General features: G+C 36.7%; 1 protein-coding gene across 1 annotated transcript in view; it reads left to right on the top strand.

Moving 5' to 3' along the window:
• Positions 1-15,515, top strand: part of GRM8 (glutamate metabotropic receptor 8) — a 353,252-nt gene extending 337,737 nt beyond the window's left edge. Inside the window, exons 9-10 of the mRNA XM_050893816.1 lie at positions 10,075-10,321; positions 15,466-15,515. Of these exons, the coding sequence (XP_050749773.1) occupies positions 10,075-10,321; positions 15,466-15,515 (297 nt within the window). The remainder of the gene's footprint in view (positions 1-10,074; positions 10,322-15,465) is intronic.
• The last annotated feature ends 7,598 nt before the right edge of the window (positions 15,516-23,113 follow it).

Raw genomic sequence — 23,113 nt, 5'->3', positions numbered from 1 at the left:
ACTACAGGCTTTGTATTGACCTGTCAATGTGGGCTTTTGGTATATATTTTGGCTTGTGTCCTGAGCTTGCGCTATTTGTGATAACAACCGTCCAGGAGTCGGGACACTACTGCCTAACTTGTTTCAGCTTAGCTCTCTGAATATTGTATGTGGTAAAGACGTGACAAACCTGTGAAGCCACTCAGTAACAAACTGAGACTTAATTTCAATTAATAAGCAGTTAATGGGTGGAGATAGACTGACTCTAGATGGGAACTCATTTTTATAAAGAGCAAATAAGCACACAGTGTTAGAAAATGTGTAAAAGTAACCTCAGCTGGACCCAAGACTAAGGGAGAGGGAACACCAGCCATCAACATCATGCACTTTCTCCTGGTGAAGGACTTGGGATGCTGACAAGTCAACATAACCTCCCCTTCCCTCTATTCTTCTTGTGGAGGGCTAAATCTGTTGTCCTTAGGAACCAGAGGAGCATGGACAGGGTGTGTATTACTGAAGAAAAGGGATTGATACTCAGAAGTTCATGTATAACAGATTTAGCTACATTATTAATGAGATTTTCCTGTAATAATTACATAATTTGAACAGTAAAAGCTAGTATCATTGTAACAGGATTAATAATAATATTTGTTATAGTTTTGATTAGGCTGCTCAGTTTTTAATTAAACTAACAATAAATTCTTTGCTTGGCATTTTGCCCATAAGAAGATCTTAAGTGTAACACAATATACCATAAAAATCCTACTTCTACATTAGGTTGAAGATTCAATTAATGTATAACATAAGAACTACTTTTAAATAATCTATTATTTCCTCAACTTTTCCATGCAGCACAGATTTTTTCCAATATGGTTATTTAATATTGACATTTTTTTAACTGGTATTTGGAGATTTCTTAGCTTAGCTTTACAAATGGTGAGTACCTACTTTCTACTAGAGCATTTGGAGTTCAGTGTTCCCGAATATCAGGACTGACATAGACATTGCAACAGACATAGTAGAGATTGGTCTTTAGTCAGTGATCGCCTACTGTGGCTCTATTTATAGTAAGGTTGATGAGATGAATGGATTACATGGCCCTTTAAAAACCATAATACTGCAATAAATTGTGTGCTGTGGTATATGTAAGCTGTATGATGCTGTGATATCTAACATAACTTATGAGAAGAAAAAAGAATCAAATTACCTACTGATATTTTAAATTACTTTGAAGGTCTGCAAGGCAGTGCCTAATATTTTCCATCAGACGTATGTCCTGAGGATGGACCACAGTAAAGAAGCAGACCTTAGTTTATTACCATTCTTACTAAAACATTTTAATAAGTGTTGCAGATGAAGTAAAGCTGAATACCTTTTTCCCTTCAAAAATGTTGCTCATTCCCAATGAGCAGAATAGTTGATAATGTAACACTTGTTTCAGTCTAATCTTCTCCTTCTTTTGCCACAAAACAGCATAATTTCTGATGCCAATGTTCTATGATGTTATCTGTAAAACCACAGACTAGGTCTACAGGGGTTACACATCAACAGAAAGATTTTTCAAATGTTGCAATTACAGAAGAACTAAAGCATCTGAAACTTGTATACTGAAACAATTAAAGTGAAGAGGAAGGAACAAACCCAAGGAATTAAAACAGGGAAAAAAGCCAATTTTCTAGAATTTTATGATTAGAGGTGACATGTGCCAATACAAATGACAACTGGCATTAATATCTACCATGTTGAGAAAGCACCATGTTGAGAAAGTACCATGTTGCTCTGAATCATAGAATCATAGAATCATAGAATGGTTTGGGTTGAAAGGGACCTTTAAAGGTCATGTAGTCCAACCACCCTGTCATGGGCAGGGACATCTTTCACTAGATCAAGTTGCTCAAAGCCTCGTCCAACCTGACATTGAACACTTCCAATGATGGGGCAGCCATAACTTCTCTGGGCACCCTGTTCCAGTGCCTCACCACCCTCATCGCAAAAAATTTCTTCCTTACATCCAATCTAAATCTACCCGCTTTCAGGATAAAACCATTGCCCCTTGTCCTGTCATTACTAACCTTGGTAAAAAGTCTCTCTCTCTCTTATAAGCCCCCTTTATACATTGAAAGGCCGCAAAAAGGTCTCCCTGGAGCCTTCTCTTCTCCAGGCTGAACAACCCCAACTCTCTCAGCCTTTCTTCACAGGAGAGGTGTTCCAGCCCTCTGATCATTTTTGTGGCCCTCCTCTGGACCCACTCGAACAGGTCCATGTCTTTCTTGTACTGAGGACCCCAGAGCTGGATGCAGTACTCCAGGTGGGGTCTCACGAGAGCAGAGTAGAGGGGCAGAATCACCTCCCTCGACCTGCTGGCCATGCTTCTTTTTATACAGCCCAGGATATGATTGGCTTTCCAGGCTGCAAGCAGACATTGCTGGCTCATACTCAATTTTTCATCCACCGGTATCCCCAAGTCCTTCTATGCAGGTCTGCTCTCAATCAGTTCATCCCCTTGTCTGCATGGATATCTCCTTTGTTGTCCTATTAGGCTCTATCTAAAATAGTAACTATACATTGTCAAGAATATTCACAGGCCATGAAGCCAGTTGTCATAGTCTCGCTAGGTTTATAATATTAAAATCTCTTAATCTCTCAGCAGGAATAGTGTGGGTATACCAACATTACCTAGCGGGAATCATCCCAAACTGTGGGCAAAATCCTGGGAACGGTTTGGGAGAGTGTGAGTTGGTCGAGGCCCAGGCCCACTCATGCCGGGAGTGCTCTAACAGTTTAACAGTGCAGGCAGTAAAGTCCTAATGCCCAGGCCTATACCATAGCATTGTTTCATTGTCTACTATATAGACACAGTGGTAGAGTATTATATTTATATTAGTTGTTCCCCAGCCCTAGAGATCAACTATTCCTCTTTTTACTTGATACATTACAATGGTATCCTGAAATGCTCTGTGTGACAAAGGAATCATGTCTTGTTAGGAAATGAGATGAAGAAATTCACTGAGTTGGACAACCACTACTGGTCCAAAGAGAAGTTGTTCCCAAATGACAGGACAGGTTGACAAGGCTTGGTGAAGTGAATGTCTTCAAATTCCCATTATCTGAGTTTCAGGAGTTGTCTTTGTTTGGGATACAGCTGTCCTACTCTACCCCCATGGTAAAATCAGATATTGAGAAGTCACTGGAAAATGTTTGGATGAACTAAAGTTAGTTATAGGCTTCCAGTGAAATAACACTTGGGCGGGAAAACTATACAATGCAAACTTTGCAATGTGCAGTTGTGGAACGTACCATTTACAATGAGCAGTTGACCACTCTGAGTTCTCTGTATCTACTTACCTTAAAATAATAAATACAATGCTAAAAAAAGACCTAGTAAAGCCGTTCCTTTCTTTGCATAAAATAATTTATGGGTAGAAAGAGGATACTCATAAATATTGCAGAAAAGGTCAAAATTAGACTTAAGTGGAAAATCTGAACAGTGAAATCGTTACCATAATTCAGTTTCTGAAATGCAGGTATATACATGTTCCACCAAGGCTACAAGCTTTTATAGCTCCTCTCGCATCCAAGCTTTAATGAAAGTTTATACTTTTTAAAGCTGGCACACATTTAATTTGAAATCAGTTATTAGATCTTTCCTTTCTCTTAAAGTTTCTGAAATCAACTGAAATGTACAGATAAAAATAAAGAGGATTTGTTTTCTCGGTTTTCTCTGCAATGTACAGAATTACAGCCTACGTTTACTGCTTGAGATAATAACCTAATGAATGTTGTACTTTCATGTTTGTGAGAAGGCTTTGACTTTTTCTCTCAAAGCCTCATTTTAATTGGTAGTTTAGTAAGGAATGTTTTTAAAACGTTAAAAAATATATACGTTAAGTAGTTTCTCACGTTTTCTAACTGGACAAATGTTTGAAGAAGACTCATTCCATGCAGTTTACCTTATACCTGGCAAATAATCTTGTTCTATGAGCAAAACAATGACTGACTTGCACCTGTAATGTTTTTCTTCAAGAAAAGATGAATTTTCTTCCCACAGGTCCAGACAGAAATATATGTTATGCACTGAAAGCAATAAAAATCTGTAGGTGTAAGCTTATGGGGATGGAGGTTCTGCAGAAGCATGAATCCTTTTGTCAGTTATTGGCACGTTGCCAGCATTGTTGTCTCCCTGTTTATACTCTCCTGGTTTCAAATATATTTGCCTGCAGCCACCCTTTTCCATGTTTATTTTTGGTGTGGAATCCATTGCATGGCATTTCTTTCTTATTTCTGAACAAAACTGTGAAACATAAGTGTTGTCATCCAGTCAACTCTTTAGCAAGCAGCAACACATGCAAAAGCAATTGTAGTCTTATGGCAAGTGCATGACTTTAAAAGAAGAAAGGGACTGTCTTTTCCTAAGCCCTCTAGATTCTGCAGCAGAGGGAGGATGGCTATGAACGCTTTCAGTGTTTTTCTGAGACGAAAAAGACTCGTACTCTCTCCACCACAGATGGAGAGGGACCATTTTGCTGTCTTTCCCAATCTGTAGGATGCCTGTGGATAAATGGCATGTATCTTTATTTTATGACGTATCATTTATCTTCTGGCTATAAATGATCTGGTAAAGGCTTCCAACAGTTGGGAGTGAAGGCAAGAGAGGGAGGAGGGAATGAGAGCAAAAAACCCTTGTGGGAAACGAAGCTTGCTGCAGTTCTGGCCTTAAAAAATGAAGCTGGCTGAAGGAGCTGAGAAGATTCACATAAGAGACATAAAGTATTTGGTAACAAGGATAAGGGAAAAATTAAATCATAATTCAATCTTCTGCTCTGTTACTGGCAGTGTGGGACACGTTCAAGAGTACCTATCTGGGTATATCTGTCTCAGCAGCATGGTTCAGACTCCAGTGTTTGATACTGAGGCTGTTTCTTTAGCCTGCAGAGAAAGGCACTTCTAAAGGGCAAATTGTCTAGAATTAGCCAATAAGAGACATTAGACCAGCTGTGTCTTTTTAAACATCCACTTCTCTGGAGTGCAAGTAGCTGAGTTGGATCTACACTAGGCACCCCGATAGCTTGAGATGTACCAAGACTTCCCTCTGTGGTTTAGCACTTCACTAACTGCTGGACTTGTTCATCTCCTGTGTTACAACTACTAACAGTTAGAGAACTTGCACCAAAGTGGAAAACTTAGATTCAATTCACTCAAGAAATCACAACAGCCATATCTCCCACCTACCAGATCTTAAAACCAGATTAGGGAACAGGCTGGGTGGGAGGTACCCTCTATTTGACCTCTTAAAACTGAGTAGAACAGAAAAATAAATAGCATGAGAAAACCAGCAATTCTGGAGAAAGCCTGAATATAATCTTATGTGTGAAAATAGGGGAGGACTCAAACCAAGGAAGCAATCTAGATAAAAGTTGTGACATTACCACTATTTTTTTTCTTTACTGAAAGTGGTTGCTTTGTGTTGAACTCAAGGCATGCTATGTGCATGACATTGCCTCTGCAAGCACCAAACTGATTGGACACTACTGGGGATTTGGGGGATATTTCAATTCCAAGCAGTGAAGGTTAGCTGAGAGGTAGTCATTCAGCTACCTGCACTGGGACAATTTGGTGCACACACCTGCTTTGACGCATAGAAATTTTTCAGGTTAACAAGGAGGCAGTTCAGTTTCAAGTACTTCCAAACTGAAGAAGCCATCAGAGTATCTGTGTTTTTCTAAAATATCCTTTCTTGGTGCCCCAATATTTCCTATGCTACATTTTAAGTTTCAAAGTAGAAAGAAGGAGATACATAGTCCTAGAATCAATGACAGAAGATAGAAAAGCCCTAAATATCCACACAGCCATTATCTATTTTAGCTGCTGAGGCAGTCAGAGGCTATATTACCAAGCCTGTAGGATCCTTCTGATGAGGAAAGGGTCCAGGTCATTTGTGAGATAGACAGATTATGTGTCTGACTGGGGGTCTAGATCATTTACATGAGACACAGTCTGTTGTGAGGGATCCTTTGTCAATTGTGGAGGTGGAAAACAGTATGTAAGAAGTTCTGTATCAGTTCTGGTGTGGGTCTGGGATGGGGGATGGAGACAGGAAGGTATTTAGGCCTCAAGTATTTTCCACAGTATAAAGATTTTTTTTTTTTCTTATGCTACCATGATTGTAGTTTTCTGTCTTACATCTTCTGACTGTCAAGAACAAGGAGAATAGATATAGCAGTCTTTGTTACATCTGTGAAAGGCATTATTGGACAAGAAGTTTGTAGTTCAGAAAGGATTTTAGTGTGAGGATTGCTGAAATTCATTTCTGTGTAACTATGAATCGTTGTGAGAAAGGGACCTTTATTCTCCTGGAACTTAGAGCGAGCTACCACTGTGAGACACATGAAAAATTATTCAGACCTCATATCTTATTAAACTGAACTACTTTTGTTACTCCTTGATTTTTAGAGTGGCTAATTCTGTAAAAGTTACAGGTATTATGTTCCCAGAATAATAAAACTATGCAGAATGCACAGCCATAAAACATCATTGTCCTCTTGTCAGGGATAAAACAAGATAAAAGTCAGACAGAAGTCAAACCAAGTGTGTGGTATCCTGTTTGCTAGACTTGTGCTTCATCAGGCTGCAAGAAGGGGGATTCCAAAAATGGGAAAGATTAGATGCAGGGGATGTTCCTGTCCTATAAACAGACTCTTAGCCTGCAAATGACCATTTAAAAAGAAGTAGGGCCTGTTGCAATAGGACAAGGGGCAATGGTTTTAAACTAAAAAAGGGTAGATTTAGACTAGATATAAGGACAAAATTTTTTACAGTGAGGGTGGTGAAACCCTGGAACAGGTTGCCCAGAGAGGTGGTAGATGTCCCATCCCTGGAAACACTCAAGGTCAGATTGGACGGGGCTCTGAGCAACCTGATCTAGCTGAAGATGTCCCTGCTCATTGCAGGGGGGTTGGACTAGATGACCTTTAAAGGTCTCTTCCAACCCAAACTATTCAATGATGGTTCTAATAGGAAAAGCAATCAGACCCAGACTGTCATTGACAACCAGTCTCCAGCTGAGTATGCAATTCCACTAGTGTATGGAGTCAGACTGATGTAGACACCACACACAATGTGTACATGTAAGTATATGTTCAAAGCCTTCCTCTCAAGGTCTAGCAGGTTTCTTGAAGCCCTTCTTTCTCATTAGCTTCATTAAAGAGTAAGAAGCAAGGGTGATCCATGCAAAACAGGATCCCTGAGGCCGAAGATCTCTAAACACTATATTTACTATTTGAAAACTGTTTTGTCAGAAAAATCCCAACTCACTCTAGTTTTAATGTTTCAATAATTATAGTGGCTGGTTCAAAACCACAGCAATCATTAGAAATAAATCCCACTGCATATGAACTGTAATCTGCAATGTGAAACTATCTGTGATGTAGATTTTTTTAAATAGGCTGCTGTGCTGGTCATTTCAGTTAAATCCACAGAAAATACATTAGATGTAATGATATAGCTCATGCAAAATAGCTGCACTAAGTGCATTGAAATCCATGGGCTCTTATTATTTCGGTGAATGCATGATCAGATTTAGAGTTGATTCACTTATGAAGCTTACTTGAATGTAAACCTTCAGGCAGACATTGTTTCTCTTTAGTATTTGTGAGAGCTTGGCACTGTGGGACTTCTTATCGCAAAAAAGATCATTGAGATCTACCATAATGCACGTATTTGTTGCTAACGTGACCAGTGCTATTACATGAATGTATGTATTTTACCCTATAACATCCAGAGGTTCTTTATCCTCTTTTATCATTTAACTCTTATACTGAACCATGAGAGAAAGACGAGCATTACAGCTTGGGTACTTGATAAGGACTTAAAAAATACATATTTAAATGCCAAGCGATGTTACAGATTACACAGGTGAGGCTCAGCTAGCCACTTAACTGCCATGAGCTGGATTTTAAAAAATGGTAAGGCTTCAAAAAAAGATTTTTTATGTTTAATGGAATTTTCATATGGAATACAGTTTGTTAAAGGTATTACCTGCATTGATTTCAGTTTTGAAAATCCCATTAGGAAATATATGCATCTTTAGGAATCGAAATACTTTTGCTTTTGGACACTACTTAATGCAATGCTTAACCCTAAAAGCCACTGCTGTACCAGTTTAATTGGAGATTGGCCAGTTTGGTTCAGAGAGAAATGGATACGTCGTTGGTGCTGTTTGCATGTGAATGTGCATCTACATAGAGGTCCTTCCATAGAAGTCTGAAAAAACCTGCTTATTAATGTAACCGTGTGAGGTATTCATTAGAAGTGTTCATGTATAATGCAGGTCAAGCTCTGCTTTCAGGCACACCACTGTCATTTTGGAGATTGAAAGGAATGGAATTATTTCACTGGTGTGAGAAAAGACTGTATTGTGTATATTTCCTGATGTATTGTCTTGATGTATTATAGAAACGAAGGAAGATGTTGCTCCTATAACTTTCCTCAGCACAATAGGAAGACAATCTTGATTGTCTTTTCAGTCTGGTGCTGTCCCTGAAGGCAGGTTCATCTTTTTACAAATTTTGAAGCATTGTCAGTCTTTTCTTAAAGAGCAGATTGGGCTATCCCTCATTTTATGGCAATATTTGGCAGCTTTCTGTACAATTATAGAGATACTTTGCAAGGTGGTTCAGAGCAAGAGTCCACGCTCCCAAAATACATTTGTCACACTTCTCACCTAACATTGCTTTAAGTGAGAGCACAGTTTATTTGTGATCTTGAAGGAGGAAGTATCTAAAGGAAAAACTTTGTAAGTTGAAAGACATTAAAAAATGTTCAACTATAATAGTGACTGCACACCAGTTTATTATATCTCTACTTTTCTGCCAAGGGCCAAGTTACCCAAGGGCACTTAATAAAAACAGATGATCTGAGGCTGACATTGCAGACAGACTTACTACCTTATCTCCAGGTTAATGTGATAGTACTGGCCAGCGCTTAAAATCATGCCTGACAACAATGTCAGTAAATCCTCTGCCAGGGCAATGAGCAGGTTTTACCTCAGTATCTTTTTCAGGATAACAACATGATCACTGAGAGATTTCCTACTTAGTTTAGGAAACCACACAGAACTGTAAAGTAAAATTGTTGTCTCATAAAATGTCTAATAAAATATAATTTCCTAAGAAAAAATAAATATTGAGCAGAACTACAATTAGTATTTCTAATATACTATCTGAATAACTTCTCCAAACAGAAATTTCTCTCTGCTATTCTCATGGAGTGATCATTGTAATTTTCTTTTATAGGACTATGGAAGACCAGAGTTGCTTTCTTTTTGTAGGTGATAACAAACAACAGACAGACTCACTCAGAAATGTCAGCTTTTTCCTTTGTATCTATAGAGGACTGAGGTCCTTTGTGATCTGATTTCATGGTTCCCCGATTTTCTGATTTCTTACTTAGGACTGTGACATATTAATATGTTTATTATGTGCCAACAGAGCATTGTGACTAGAATTCAACAGTAAAGTGGAAATGTTAAAAAACAAACAACCGCTCCCCCCAACAAACTCAAGAATATTCAAGCTTCACTACAGAGAAACTAGGTTTTTTTTTCCAAGCTTGAAACTCAAAGAGTATATCAAAGATTTCATTAGATTCTGCATTCTGCCTGCTGCCAGTTGAGCCATGCTGCACACACTACTGAATCACCACGTGGCATATTGTTTGTAGAAGCTTCTGTGTATTAAAGTAGATGATACAAGGCTAAGCCTATTGTCACTCCTCTTTTCCTGTACAGACATATTTGTTTCTTTTCTGAAAATGTGATTGCTACAGCATCTTGATTACTTCTATGAGAATGAAGTTTAATAAATATTAAGTTGTTTCTACCACCTACTCTTAAGGGTAAAAAACCAACATGAAACAGCCATACTTGACTATAAGTAAAGGCAACCAAAGTCAAGGGTTCTTCTGATGTATGTACAGAAAAGGAAGAGTGTTATTTGTTCCCTTTCCACCTAGTATTTTTAAGTTAATTACTTTATTTTCCTTCTTATATTAAATTAATATAACAATGATTTTTATGTTGTTATTTCTTTCCTTCCTCAGATGTACATCCAGACAACAACACTTACTGTCTCCATGAGTTTAAGTGCTTCTGTGTCTCTGGGCATGCTCTACATGCCCAAGGTTTATATTATCATTTTTCATCCAGAGCAGAATGTTCAAAAACGGAAGCGGAGCTTCAAGGCTGTAGTGACAGCTGCCACAATGCAAAGCAAACTGACCCAAAAAGGAAATGACAGACCAAATGGCGAGGTCAAAACTGAACTGTGTGAAAGTCTTGAAACCAACAGTAAGTAATCTGTAGACTTTCCCATGGTCAAGAGTGGCAGCACTTCCTAATAGATGTACGTTCACAAGAATGCACTTTCTTTTAATAATAAACTTTATTCTTTTTGTTACTTGTTCTGCATGAATCCAGAGATGTGTCAGAATTCATGTACTGCTGAAGGCAGGAATGCCTAGAGTTGTTTCAAACAAATTGTTTTTCACAGGAGGCTAGTTAAAAAAAAAAGATAAAAAAGCACAAGCAGATTTTGGAAAGCCACATCTTTTTAAAATGATCTGTTTTAGCTAGTGCTAATTTGATGTGTTGTGCATTGCTGTGCCAGTCGTGGTATGTCCTGACAGTTCATGAGGTGTATTTATGGTCATCATTGTATATTCAAAACTCAAAGGCTGTTGAAAAAATATAATGAAAACAGTTAACATTATTTTTATTTTGCAGTTAGATATGGAAGTGAAAATAGTGCTTTTTACCTTTCCACCTTAACTTGTTCATTTATCACAACTCATGAGTACTAATGCTTCCCAGAATAACGCTTCCCATCCAGGTTTCTGTTGTGGTCTTACTCATCTTGGTACAAAATCGTGATAATTCATATACAGCTTAATCATTACATGTTCTGGTATGTCATGGGTTAGTAATGGGAAAAAGTTCTTTCCCATGTCAGAAAGGTTCTTGAATCTTGCCGCATCTTTAAATTGCTCTGGTATAGAAAAAAACAGAGGTTATGGCTTCCATTCCACCACATGACATACAGTCTTATAAACTGGACTTCACAATAATAATAATCAAATATGAGTAGAGCCAGTAACTTTACCCCCGAGCTTAATAATAATGGAGAATTGGTTTCTTTTGAGGAGTTAGAGGTCACATGGGATGAACAGCAGCTGGTACAGTTAAAGACACTTACTTCAGTCATTTTACTGCAAATGAGAGTTTTTAAAAAATTTTTATTACTTTTTGATGATGTTGACAGGAGATTGAATAGTACTATTGTGCTTGACTACATTCAGACAAGTTAGTAACAAGTTTGCAGAAAATTTATTTATTTCAGAAAAATGCAACCCCTCACTGAATTAAATCAGAGTTTGCCAGACTGAAGACTATATAAAAATAGTCCATAAGTTTACCATACTATAGTTGCTGATGCATGGAAGATACTGAGTGCAAACCAATTCACTTGAAAAACTCATGACCCTTCAAAATGTGTAAATCTGCTAGACAGCTATGGGTTTATACAGCTTCAGATTATGACATATAACAAAGGACAAAAGGAGAAAGGCAATGAAATTCCTTGTGGATCAAATAATAGCATGGAAATATGAAGAACTCAATAATTTCTCAAATCTTCAGAAGTCACCAAAAGAAAATTCAGAAGGGAAAGAGAGCTGGATTTTGCTGAGTTTGCAAAATTATAAACTTCTGAGGAAAGGTCAAAGGAAGGATTCCACATTAGGGTGAGAAAGAGTGTTAATAAGAAAGTCTTGGGTATCTGGTGTTTATCTACTCTACCTAATTAAGAAATGCTGTATCTGGTATTCCTTAAACTATGACTATGCATAATTCGTGGAAACAGCTGTTATTGGAACAAAGTCTGCTTCTCCAGTAGCGTGATGTATGCAGGGTAATGCTCATTTACTGTGCTCTAAACATGATTGTAACAGTAGCACATCTATATAATTCTGAGCTCACTAGGAGTATATCCTGACTAGGCTTTGATCCAGGCATCATAATGCTTCATAGGCAAAAATTCAGAGTCAAGTCATTTGCACTCCAGAGAGCTGTCCCTATACAATTGAGCTCTTGGCCTCAAGATGGGTTTCTCTCTTCCCCAAAATTGTTCTGTACCATTTGGATTTGATCAGCTTCCTTCTTTTCTGCCAAAATAGTTATTGTCAAAACTTTTGGAGGTTCCTGTGAATTATCAGTGCACAATGCCACATAAGTCCTTCTCACTACGTCAATAGTAACAATCTCTCAACATTGCAAAATTTCTTCTTGCACTGACTCCATGTGAGGTAGATCTTTCTTTTCAGTGATAGTATATGAAGCTGATCGCAAAAAATCGGGCTATTCCTGCTATACCAGAAGTAGATAGTAAGTGTTTCCCACCATTTCCCAAGCACAAATACTGACAGTGATAACAATGCTCATAACTAGGTAAGAAATAAGATCAGACAGTCAGGTATTTCCTTTTGCTTCCCATCCAGAGGCAACTCTGCTCTGTCTGGTTTGTCCTGTTCCATGTAACAGACTTTATTCCATGTTGTCCCCTACATGAATACAGTCATGTTTTTTTGTAGAAATACATTCATATTCAGTGTAAAACAAATTGTATCTGGGAAACAGGATAAAAACCCAAATATCCAGATGCAATTACAGATGACAGATCACAATAACCATTCTACATTGCTTTAGATCCTCTTTTATTTTATTCTTTTTCTTTTTGTCTCATTTCAACAGCAATGTAGTAACTGGAGCTAGAAAAGAGTGTTCATTCCCAGAAATATTTTGAGCCAAGTCTGTTACTTTTTCTGGCCATCTATGCTTGCCAAATGTGGTTCATGTTATTACTATGAAATGCTAACAGTCTTAAAAAGCAGGACACCAGCTGCTGAACGTTTCAGATCCCCAAACAGGAACTGTAGGCTTATTACAGTGAACTATAAAGACACTTGCAATATTTATCAAGTAAAAAACCATTGTTCAGAGATGAGATTAGATTTAATACATTTTGAACTGCTATCTACACTAGCTTCCTGTGCTATCATTTTTTAAAGTAACAACACTCAGAACTCAATAGGATAATTTTTGTTTCTTGATCAGTCCTAGATTAATTCTGTCAAAACTATTTAAGTCTCAGATATACAATCAAGTTACAGCAAATTAACAAGTTAAATCAGCTGAGGTGTAGTAACTACTTATTTTTGTATTTTCAGCTTCTTGCAAATGTCCTCACATAATTCAGCTTACTGAGTTGTGATAAATCCGATTATGTTACATTGCTGTGGGCTAAAAACATACACATGAAAAGTTATCACAGAACTCAGCTGATACAGGGTAATGTGGTAAACTAGCTTAACCTGATCACGTATCTGAGCCTATTTTCAGGATGAGGGAAAAAAAGAAGCTCTACTCCTTCCGTCCTTTTGTTCCCAAGTGTGCAGAGTTTGCAGATGTGCATTTATTTGTTATTTCTTAGCTGGGAACAAAACACTTTTATGCTCTAAGGAACTTGATGCCATTTCAGCAGTCCTGCATTATTTTCAGAAGGCACTTAACAGGCCAAAGGAAAAATAGAATCCTCTCAGAAATCCAGCTGTGGGAGCATGGGAGAGTTCAAATGGGAGCAGTACATCCCATCTGAAAATTCTGAAACATGTAAATGAGGCTATATTTGCTTCAAGTGTCCCAATACATGCAAATAAAGCTACTTCATGTTGGTACTTGAATACTGTGATCGATTATGTGAAAGACTTGCTTAATGCGCCAAAAGCAATCCTGTCATGAACTAGCTATTCCGGACACAAAGTACTGGAGCTACCTGTGCAAGTGGAAGCATGAAATATTATGTTTTGCAGCTTCCTTTTGATTATTCATTCTTATATATACATTCTTAGGGAACAAAAATTATAGTGATATGTGAATTATAATGGTCTGGTTCTGTTGTGTCTTACAAAATGGCAAATACAATATTAGAATCAAATTGCTCAGAAACCCAAAGAAAACATGAAGAAAAAGCAAGCAGCAAACTTAGTTATTTATACTACCTCGTATTATTTTGCAGCTATTTTAGTGATCTTTGATTTAGTTTAATCTTTGGTGCAGGAGAGAGAAACTGTCATTTCTTGATTTCTGTAGTCTGTTCTTCCCAAATCATCGGATTGTTGGGCTGGATTTAGGAGTTAGCATGAAGAATCCTTTTCCTATCTATCATCTCAGCTGTTCCCACCAGACTCTATATAGAAAAAAGAAATTGAAGGAAGGAAGGAAGGTATGGGAATAGAATTAAGATCTTTGAATCTATAGACCAGACAACTTTGTGCCATCACATTGTTTTCATCCTGCCAGCTGCAGTCTTCACTATCATAAGCAGAACATGTCTGTAGTGGACAGAATATAAAACATATTTGGGAAGCCAAATTCCTCTTTATGCAGTGTGACATAGACCTTATTATAGAGACAAAAAAGAGACTCAGTCCCTCAGCAGTCTGATTTGCCATGTACTCAACTGGTTTAAAATTAGGGAGCTGCCTGTGAGACCTGATGTCACCACTTCCCACTGCTGACCACTACATTAACACAACAGTGGAGTCCTGGGCCATATTTTTTACAGCAAAGGGATAAGATATAAGGGCTAGAAGCTGACACAAACTTCCACGCAAGATTCACAGTTGTTCACTTTTACAATAGTAAAGGTGTTTAACTTTCTCAACGTATTACCTCATTCTGATCAAGGGGTATCAGCTTTGCTCAAAGGAAGACATGTTCAGCTGACCATCAACTTAAGGAGACCATAATAGCATGGCAGCTCTAAAATACAGCCTAGGCTCTCATAAGCATTTCTGCTGACTCACTTATATGCAGATGCTTTGTGTCTGAAGGCTCTCCAGAGAATATGTGCTGTAGGCACTAGCTACTCAATTTCGCTAACTTGGAGAGATGTTTCCCATGTTAGGCTTCGCTCCTTTCAAGGTGCAAAAGCGTCCTTCTAGATGGACAACCTACCACTAGCTGCAAAGTTGTTTTCAACCAGTAGAAGAGAGAGAAAAATCCAAGCTCTAAATTAAAAAAAGTCTATACAGAATTCAGTCAAAATAATACCAGACAAATAGTATGTTGAAATTCTATTATGGGTATGCTAAAGCCACTCATCATTGTTCCTCTCTATTGACCTCTGCTTCCCCAAGTCATAAACAAAATAAGTTATCATCAAGAACACAGAACTTGAGATCCGACTTACTCACAGCTTATATACATGCTTAAACTTTCTTACTTTATTCCATGAACACGGGACATGTTATTTGGAAATATAGTTGGACACTGTCTGAGTTCAAATGCTAAATGTTTTTTTTTTCTCCTCTCTTGATTCTAAAAATCCTGAACTTTGTTTTTTTGTTGTTGTTTGTTTTTGGTTTTTTGATTTACAGCCTCCTCTACCAAGACAACTTATGTCAGTTACAGCAATCAGGCAAACTGAGCAGGGATGAAATTCACTGGAAGACCTGCAGGATGGGATCTTACAAACATAGACTTTACCACCACCAGAATTCAGTCTTGGAAATATCAGTAGACTACATTCAAATCAATAGTCAGTCTCCTAAAGGACAAGGATTAAACAAGAGGCAAAAAGCAAAAAGAGACAGGGGAAGGAAAAGTCCAGTTTTATAACACAGAGTATCAAGCTTCTGAACTGTTCACTCACAAAAGGAAGCAAATCACAAAAGGAAAACAAATGTTAGCTTGTGAAAAAAATGCTGTTGAAATAAATCATGTCTGATGTTATATTTGTAAGTACTTTTTTGTGATTGTGACAATTTCCTTTCCTGTCCTACATTGTTCAACTCGTAAAAGAAGATGAGTTTGTTTCTTGTGGCGGCTGACTGAATTAAGTCCTGGGTTATGCTAAAATAAATGCAATGGTCAACGCATGCTAATTTTTATACAAAATAATTTATTTCTAATAATAAAGGAATGTTTTGCAAATGTTGAGACTTGTTTTGTTGCAGTTTTAAGGAAAAAAGTCCTTACACTGTTGTCTATTGTTTGTTTAGAATGTGCAGTAAAGGTGGGTGTACAAATAAAATAATAATCATGGCATCAGAAGAATGCAGTGTAAACTCTAAGCATGTGTGTGTGTGTGTACGTGTGCACGCGTGCGTGTATGTACGTGCATGCCTGCATGCATGTGTGTGCGTGTACTCTGAAGTGTGTGAATTTATTTGTTCAAAGCTTTGTGACTATATTTTCTAATGGAAGGATTTTTTCCCCCTTCTCACCCTCAAAGTAAGTGCATTTTATATGTTTGTAAAGTGAAGGAGTCCTGATGGTAATTATTTTGTATGATTGTATTATATTTTTGAAACTCCACTAATAATTTTGATCCTTTTCATTTCTGGAACTTACAGTTTGTAAGACTTTATGACAGCTAGACTGGATTAATCTGAAAGTCTATTCAGCCTAGTATCCTGTCTCTGACAGGGGAATGTAGCAGATGCTTGTCTCAATAAAGGTGACTTTGAAATAACAGGAAAGAAATCAATGGAGAATTTGGAAAGCAGTAACCTAGTGGATATATGTACTATTGCCTTATTAACACTTAAAAATCAAAGACATAGAAGTCCATCTACAATCTTCACATCTTCTAACTCCCATGTCAAATGATGGTGCGTGCATTAGAAATGATTATGCAAAGAGAAAGAGAAATTCATATAGATATCTATCATGTTAATAAGCTCCTCCAAAGAAGTTTGAAAAAGACAGCTAGGGACTTTCCACTTTGTTACTACACCTGTGATGTTCTTTAAGACTTTTTCACTCCATACACTACTCACCATTCGTCAATTCAATGGGTCTTCACGATAGTTGGTTATTAAATGTTGTTTCTCCTGAATTAGCCTGGATGGCTCCTTGTGCTTTTTTCCTCAAAGGAGCTGTATTTTCATAAGATATCTTAAAGAAGCTGTGGTGGGTCCTAAATTGCATGAATGAAAGTTGAAGTATCTGAAACTGAATCTCTTTCTGTTATAATGTCAACGTTTATACTCCAGCACAGTCAGCAAACTGCATGACAGTGAATTTCCATTTTCAAAATATTTGACAAAACGAGTTAGTTTTTCCCAGCATTTAAATGCCTGAATTATTAACCGATGGTTGTTTTGATATAGTGTGGTATTGTGTGTTTGGTATGTGTGATATATTGTGTGAAAATTCCGTTTTCAACTATGCCACAAGCACATCAATCCCAAACCTATAAACTAACATATGTTTAATTTTAAGCATATAAGTAATGCAGCTAATACAATGAGACCTGAAATTTTTTTTCGTAAAAACAGTTTTAGTTCTGTTTTGTTAGCTAATATCTCATCAAATTTAAGTTTTTTGTGAAAATGGATTGATTAGATCAATGTTTTAACAAGACAGACTTCCATGTCTAGGATGGATTTCCTAAGAGAGAGAGAGAGAATCTGTTTTCTCCAAAAATCAATGTTTTGGCACAGTTTCTTTTCAAGAAACCTTTGAAAAGTTTAGTTTTCAATCCACAACAAAAAAAGTTTCCAATATTTTGTCTGTAATATCTATACATAATAACATTAGCATAACAATATGCATTTGAAAAAGCAGTACATAGAAATTACCTTTAAAACACATTTCATATACACATAAACATATTTTATATACCCATAAAGATTAATATATGATATATGAATATCTTCCTATTTCACAGTAGTCCAAAGAAAATGTTATTCTGAACAGATTTACGGAGACCAATATACACTTTTTTTGGTTGAACAGTAGGGTAAAAATGGAATGCAAATTATTCTATGCATTTTCTATGTCATTCTGTCTGAAACATGGAATATATTAAGCCCATGAGTCTCACTGGTATTAATGTAACTCATCAGATAAATGAGCGCACAGTATGAATTACAGAATGAACTGGGCGTTTTCAAAATACAACAGAACAGCACTGGTCTACAGGTTTCACTTCTAAAGAGCAGTTACTGTGCATTTCATGCATTTGCATAGAATGGTACATATCTGTCTCCTGTAACTGTGATCAAAAGCACATTCTTCTCTTGTATCCCTCTAGAGCTATGGAAGAACAATGCATTTTGTTTCTGAATGAAATGTCAACTTTGTTCTCTTCAGTTTAGGAGACTTTTTCCTGTACAGACAGCAATTACAAAGAATTTTTTCTAGCAACCTGATTTGTGAGTTCTGCTTCCAAGACTGTGTATTCAGGTGACTTTATGTCCCATTTGTGCAATAGATTGTGCATCAGCTCTACAAGTCCTAATTTCTAGGTTAGGTGACCTAAATTTTGTTACCCCTACCTGAGCCCTACTTGGGCGATTATTGATTAAGAGACTGCAGTCTACAGCCTCTAACCAAGACTGATGTACCTTTTTCAGCACCATCATTGAACACAAACAGTTCAGATGAAGGAATTAAACATTTTTCAATGATTGATTCTAATTAGGTTGAGTGGTCTTTTTTTCAGCTTACTGGGGCTTTGTCTCCAGTTTAGCTATTATAATAAAAACCAATCTCCTAAAAAAAGAATTACTATGAAGAATGAACTAGAGAATTGTATAATACAAAGGAAGGAAAAATTGCTATAATTTTGCAACATGAGTATAAAAAAGGATGAACTTCAGAAAAATTGCTTCCACTGTTCTTTACTTTTTATATTACAAGGTCCATTTTTATGAGAAGATTGGGGGAATTCAGTCAGCAATAAGAAGAGAAATCCCTGCAGAGTCTGTTGTTATTGTGCCTTTGAATACTCATACAGCTGCTGCATTTTTTTTCTCTCTCTATGCAATAGCTGTCACTTAATTTTTCTATACAGAAAACTCACTGTTTGGGGTTTTTTTTAGTTTTTGGTTTTTGTTTTTTGTTTTTTTAACAACCTCTGTTTCTACCTCGTTCTGCTCTTTGTCTTATAGCATTGACATTCATGAAGCTACAGTTAAACCATCATCAACATTTCCATTATGAATGATATTATCTAACACACACAAAGATTCTGCACGTGGAAACTTGGCATGTATTGTCTTAGTGTATATGCAAAAGAATGTAAATGGAAAAATAGAATTATTTAGGTAAGTTAAAATGAAAAGCTTACAAACAAATTAAAGTCCTGAGGCAGATGTAATCAGAAGATGGTAACAATTTAAAAACTGAGATTTGGCCAATGATCATAATACAGTATGTTCTAGGTATGTACAATACAATTAGAAAAAATAAAGGAAAAATTATAGGAAAGAACCATACAAAAATATAAATGTTCAGTATCCATTTTCACATACCTTTTCACTCTCTTCCCTTCAAAGTATATATTGAGGGCCTATGGCCCTGATGTAAAAACCATTCAAGTTAATGAAGGTCTTTTACCTTTAATTTAGTAGATTTGAGATCAGGCATCAGACGATTTATCATTAAATTAAACTATAGTTTTTTTAAACTATTAGCTTTGAATAAATGGCTGTCACTGAAAGCTACATTACTTATATATCAATTTTTAACTATATTTTAATTGATAATTATAACCCTTAAAATGCTTTATGCCTACAAGTAACTCTGGTATATAAATCACTCACATGTTTATAAAAAAACCTGTGCAAATTAGGTTTTATGAATTAAGTGGTTTTATGGGACTCTTAAGCTAGATCTTCTGTTGGCCTGACTTTGAGACACAGGGCACTCTTAAATCACCTAGTCTTCCCTGCTATCTGAAAGTGCACAGCAACTAGAGCTACAGAGGGTCATTTTAACCTGATGACCCCAAAGATATACTGTATGCTAAAGATTTGATCCAAAGCCAAGTGAAATTCACAGGAGTCTTTTAGTAGACTTACTTAGTCAGAACCACCCAGAGGGACTGGATGATTCTACTTATTTCTAGTCCAGACTGTAACCTGAAACCATCCAACGACTTATAAATCAGATGGGCAATACACAATGTCAAAATACATTCCAATCTAATTTTTATCCAGAAGAAACTACCGTTGTTATGAATGAGGTCCCAGTGGCAAGACCAAAAGATGTATGCCAAAAGCACAGTGACTGAAGTATTATACTAATGAAAGCCCACAGGGTATGGTTTATGCACATTAGTGAGACAGTGTCTGAAAATGTGATTATCCAAGTTTTGTTAAACAAGGTGTTTGTCTCAAGTATTTTCAGTCCACTCAGATTTCACAGTAATTCAGTGAGATCTTGACATTTAATAACTAAACTTTTGTGTAGGCACAGAAATATTTTTTAATCTAAAATTATAAAAAGTCTTTATTGTACAAACTTAGGGTTTAGTTCTGATCATGGAGAAGCAGACTACAGTTTTAAAATTGCTATTACTGGTCATTTATGTGTGAGTACGCTGAAGCAACTCCATGAGGACACACAACTTTGTTTTACTGAGATCAGGAACAAGTCCTTAATGTTGTTTTGTGACTGCAGGATAGATACAATGAGATCTGAATGACTCTATGTATCAGGTCAATGAACCAGAAATTAAACAGCATTTATAGACAATACTTTATCTGTTCTACAGAAAGAATAATGAGCCACTTTGTCAAAAATCCCCCTTCAAGAAATGCCTAAACAGCAATTTCCACAGCAAGGTTTTTAACTAATAGTACTAGCTTTCTTCCAATGAATAGATAATTCTTATTACTAACCAGGGAAAGAAATGAAAGAAAGCATTCCTAACAGATCCAGTTTGTAAATATATTGTATTGGAATACAACTTACTCATTTATGTGTCTACTTAAAGGCAGAATGTGAAAGCAGAAGACATAGCAAGGTGGATGGATAAAGAGAAAATGTCTCACTTGCAGCATTCTTTTGTAATGCTTTGGTTTGAAAATGTACATGAATGATCCAGCATATTTCACCACCACATCAGCCATTAAATAAAATGATAGCTTATCACCATGCTTTCAAATAGCTTATGTGACACATGGTATCATTAAGGAATTACGTATGGATCTACATATTCTGGTTACATTTTAAAGAGTAGAATTCAATGACAGAAGAGGTAAGCATTACTTTTCCCAGTTTCAGTGATATCTAATCTAACGGCACCTTTAGCACTTGTGGTACTGCAATTGTTTGCATCCAGAAAACACCATTTCATGTTTTACATGCATGTTGCATTTGCTGTGGATGATTATCTCCTCCAATCTAATTGTGAAATGGTCTTTTTCTCAGAAAGAAGTCCTTTCTTTTTGACTTTCTTCCGAAATTTCAGTAGCTAATAGGAGAGGAAAGTATATGTGTCACTAATGCTTATTATGTTCCCTGGGAAAGTAAATGATTGTGATTAATGGGATACAGCAAATACCAGAAGGAATAGATCTTAGCTGTGGAGTGCATCTTATACTTCTGAATATATGTAAAAGTTGTATTGTCTCCTTTTGGCTTCTTAGTTGGCTTAAATTTTAGCTTCTTACTTGGCTTAAATTTACCAGTAAGATCATGAGAACTGCAAAATACATTTGGTGGAAATAATCTGCTACATCTGTGCAATGAAAACAAGCTGGCTGATGTGAAAGACATATTCGTCTGGAAACATTTTGGTTATGATAACTTAAAGGAAATCGGAAACCTTAACAATGAGTCTATAAAATTTTTTTGTCAGGAAATGAACTACAAATTAGGAGTGTGTTAAACTTGTTTCAGTGAAAGTCTCACAAAGACTTTCAAAGTTTGTCTATAAAAGGTCACTGTAGAATTCTTTGTACATTTCATGAATTTTGATAACTCTATAAATTCTTCCATCACATTGAAACACTAAACTAATGGAGAGCAATAGTTTTTCTCGTTTGGCATTATAGTATGACAGCAGGTGGTTAGCTCCCAGGAATTTACTATTTTCAGTGATACAGCAGCAGGGAAGAGAAGAGAAAACAGCAGTGTCCCCCAGAGCTAAAACAATGTTAGAAGTCCAGTAAGATGCACAATAACCTGCACAGCAAACAAAGCTTTTGTTTGTATCACACAAATGACTTGTATCTCAGTAGAAGTGGAGGAATATGACATGCAGAGGAGTATGGACATGAAAGAAAAAAAAGAGCAGTGACAGAATCACAGTACCTAAAACCCTACTGGAAGCAGCAGAAAATGTTGGAAAGTTCCACTGTCGAAGAACTGTGTCAGCTCCAAAGAGTCCACGCTGACCTCTGTCAAGGGCACATGCCATCCCCAGAGTGTGTGTTAATCTTACATACTCCACAGAACTGCAGTGAGCAAACATGACAAAATAATCGATGGGAGCCATCAGAGCTAATGTTGGATGAGGTAGCAAATAAGAACATAGACTTATTTTTCTTTGAAATTCAAGAAAATATTATGATGGTGTCCAAGGAATGCGCACAACTTCTGCAAAGACCTGCAAATACAAATGTTTTACCACTTTATTCACAAGATGTAGGCTGGGATTAAAAGTTGCAACATGTCCTTTAATATGGCTCCTGTCTTTCTGAAAATGAATTAGCTCATTCTCTTTTGTCAATGACTAATTCAGTGCTGGGATTTCAGAAAATCTCTGGAGCCTTCCTGGCCCATCATATCCTAGTCTGAGAGAGAACTGGAAATTATTTTCCAAAATAAAGGGAAAGTTTCCCTGTAAAATTGAAATGGAAATTTCCTCACTTAAAATTGTTATTTGTGGGACATGGTAATTTAACAAAAATAACTCTAAATTTCCAACTCACTGGTATATTAAACATATTCAGATTGAGTATGGCTGATAGCTTTAATTACTATCTGTTAGAAGGTGTTGTTTTTCTTCTTTATTGGTCTGATGTAGAAGAAACACACACCTAGAAACACACACAATGGCCAATACAAACATTACAGAGTGTCTTGTTCCACAGAGTCATCTAATATGTAGAACACTGCAAGTGCACTAACCTCATCCTGATCCCAAAGGAAGCAAAACATAAATTGCATTGCCAGTATCAGTTCCTGTTTCATGCAAATGTGCCTTGGAGGCTCTTTGAACAAGTGATAAGCCACAGTTTAGTATTGTTCTGCAAAATTTTTCTGGTAGATTGATGTCATTATGAA

This window comes from Gymnogyps californianus, chromosome 1 (genome assembly GCF_018139145.2).
Source record: "Gymnogyps californianus isolate 813 chromosome 1, ASM1813914v2, whole genome shotgun sequence".
NCBI classification, from domain to species: Eukaryota; Metazoa; Chordata; class Aves; order Accipitriformes; family Cathartidae; genus Gymnogyps; species Gymnogyps californianus.
The sequence above is the reverse complement of the archived record's forward strand: the minus strand, read 5'-3'. Positions and strand labels throughout refer to the sequence as shown.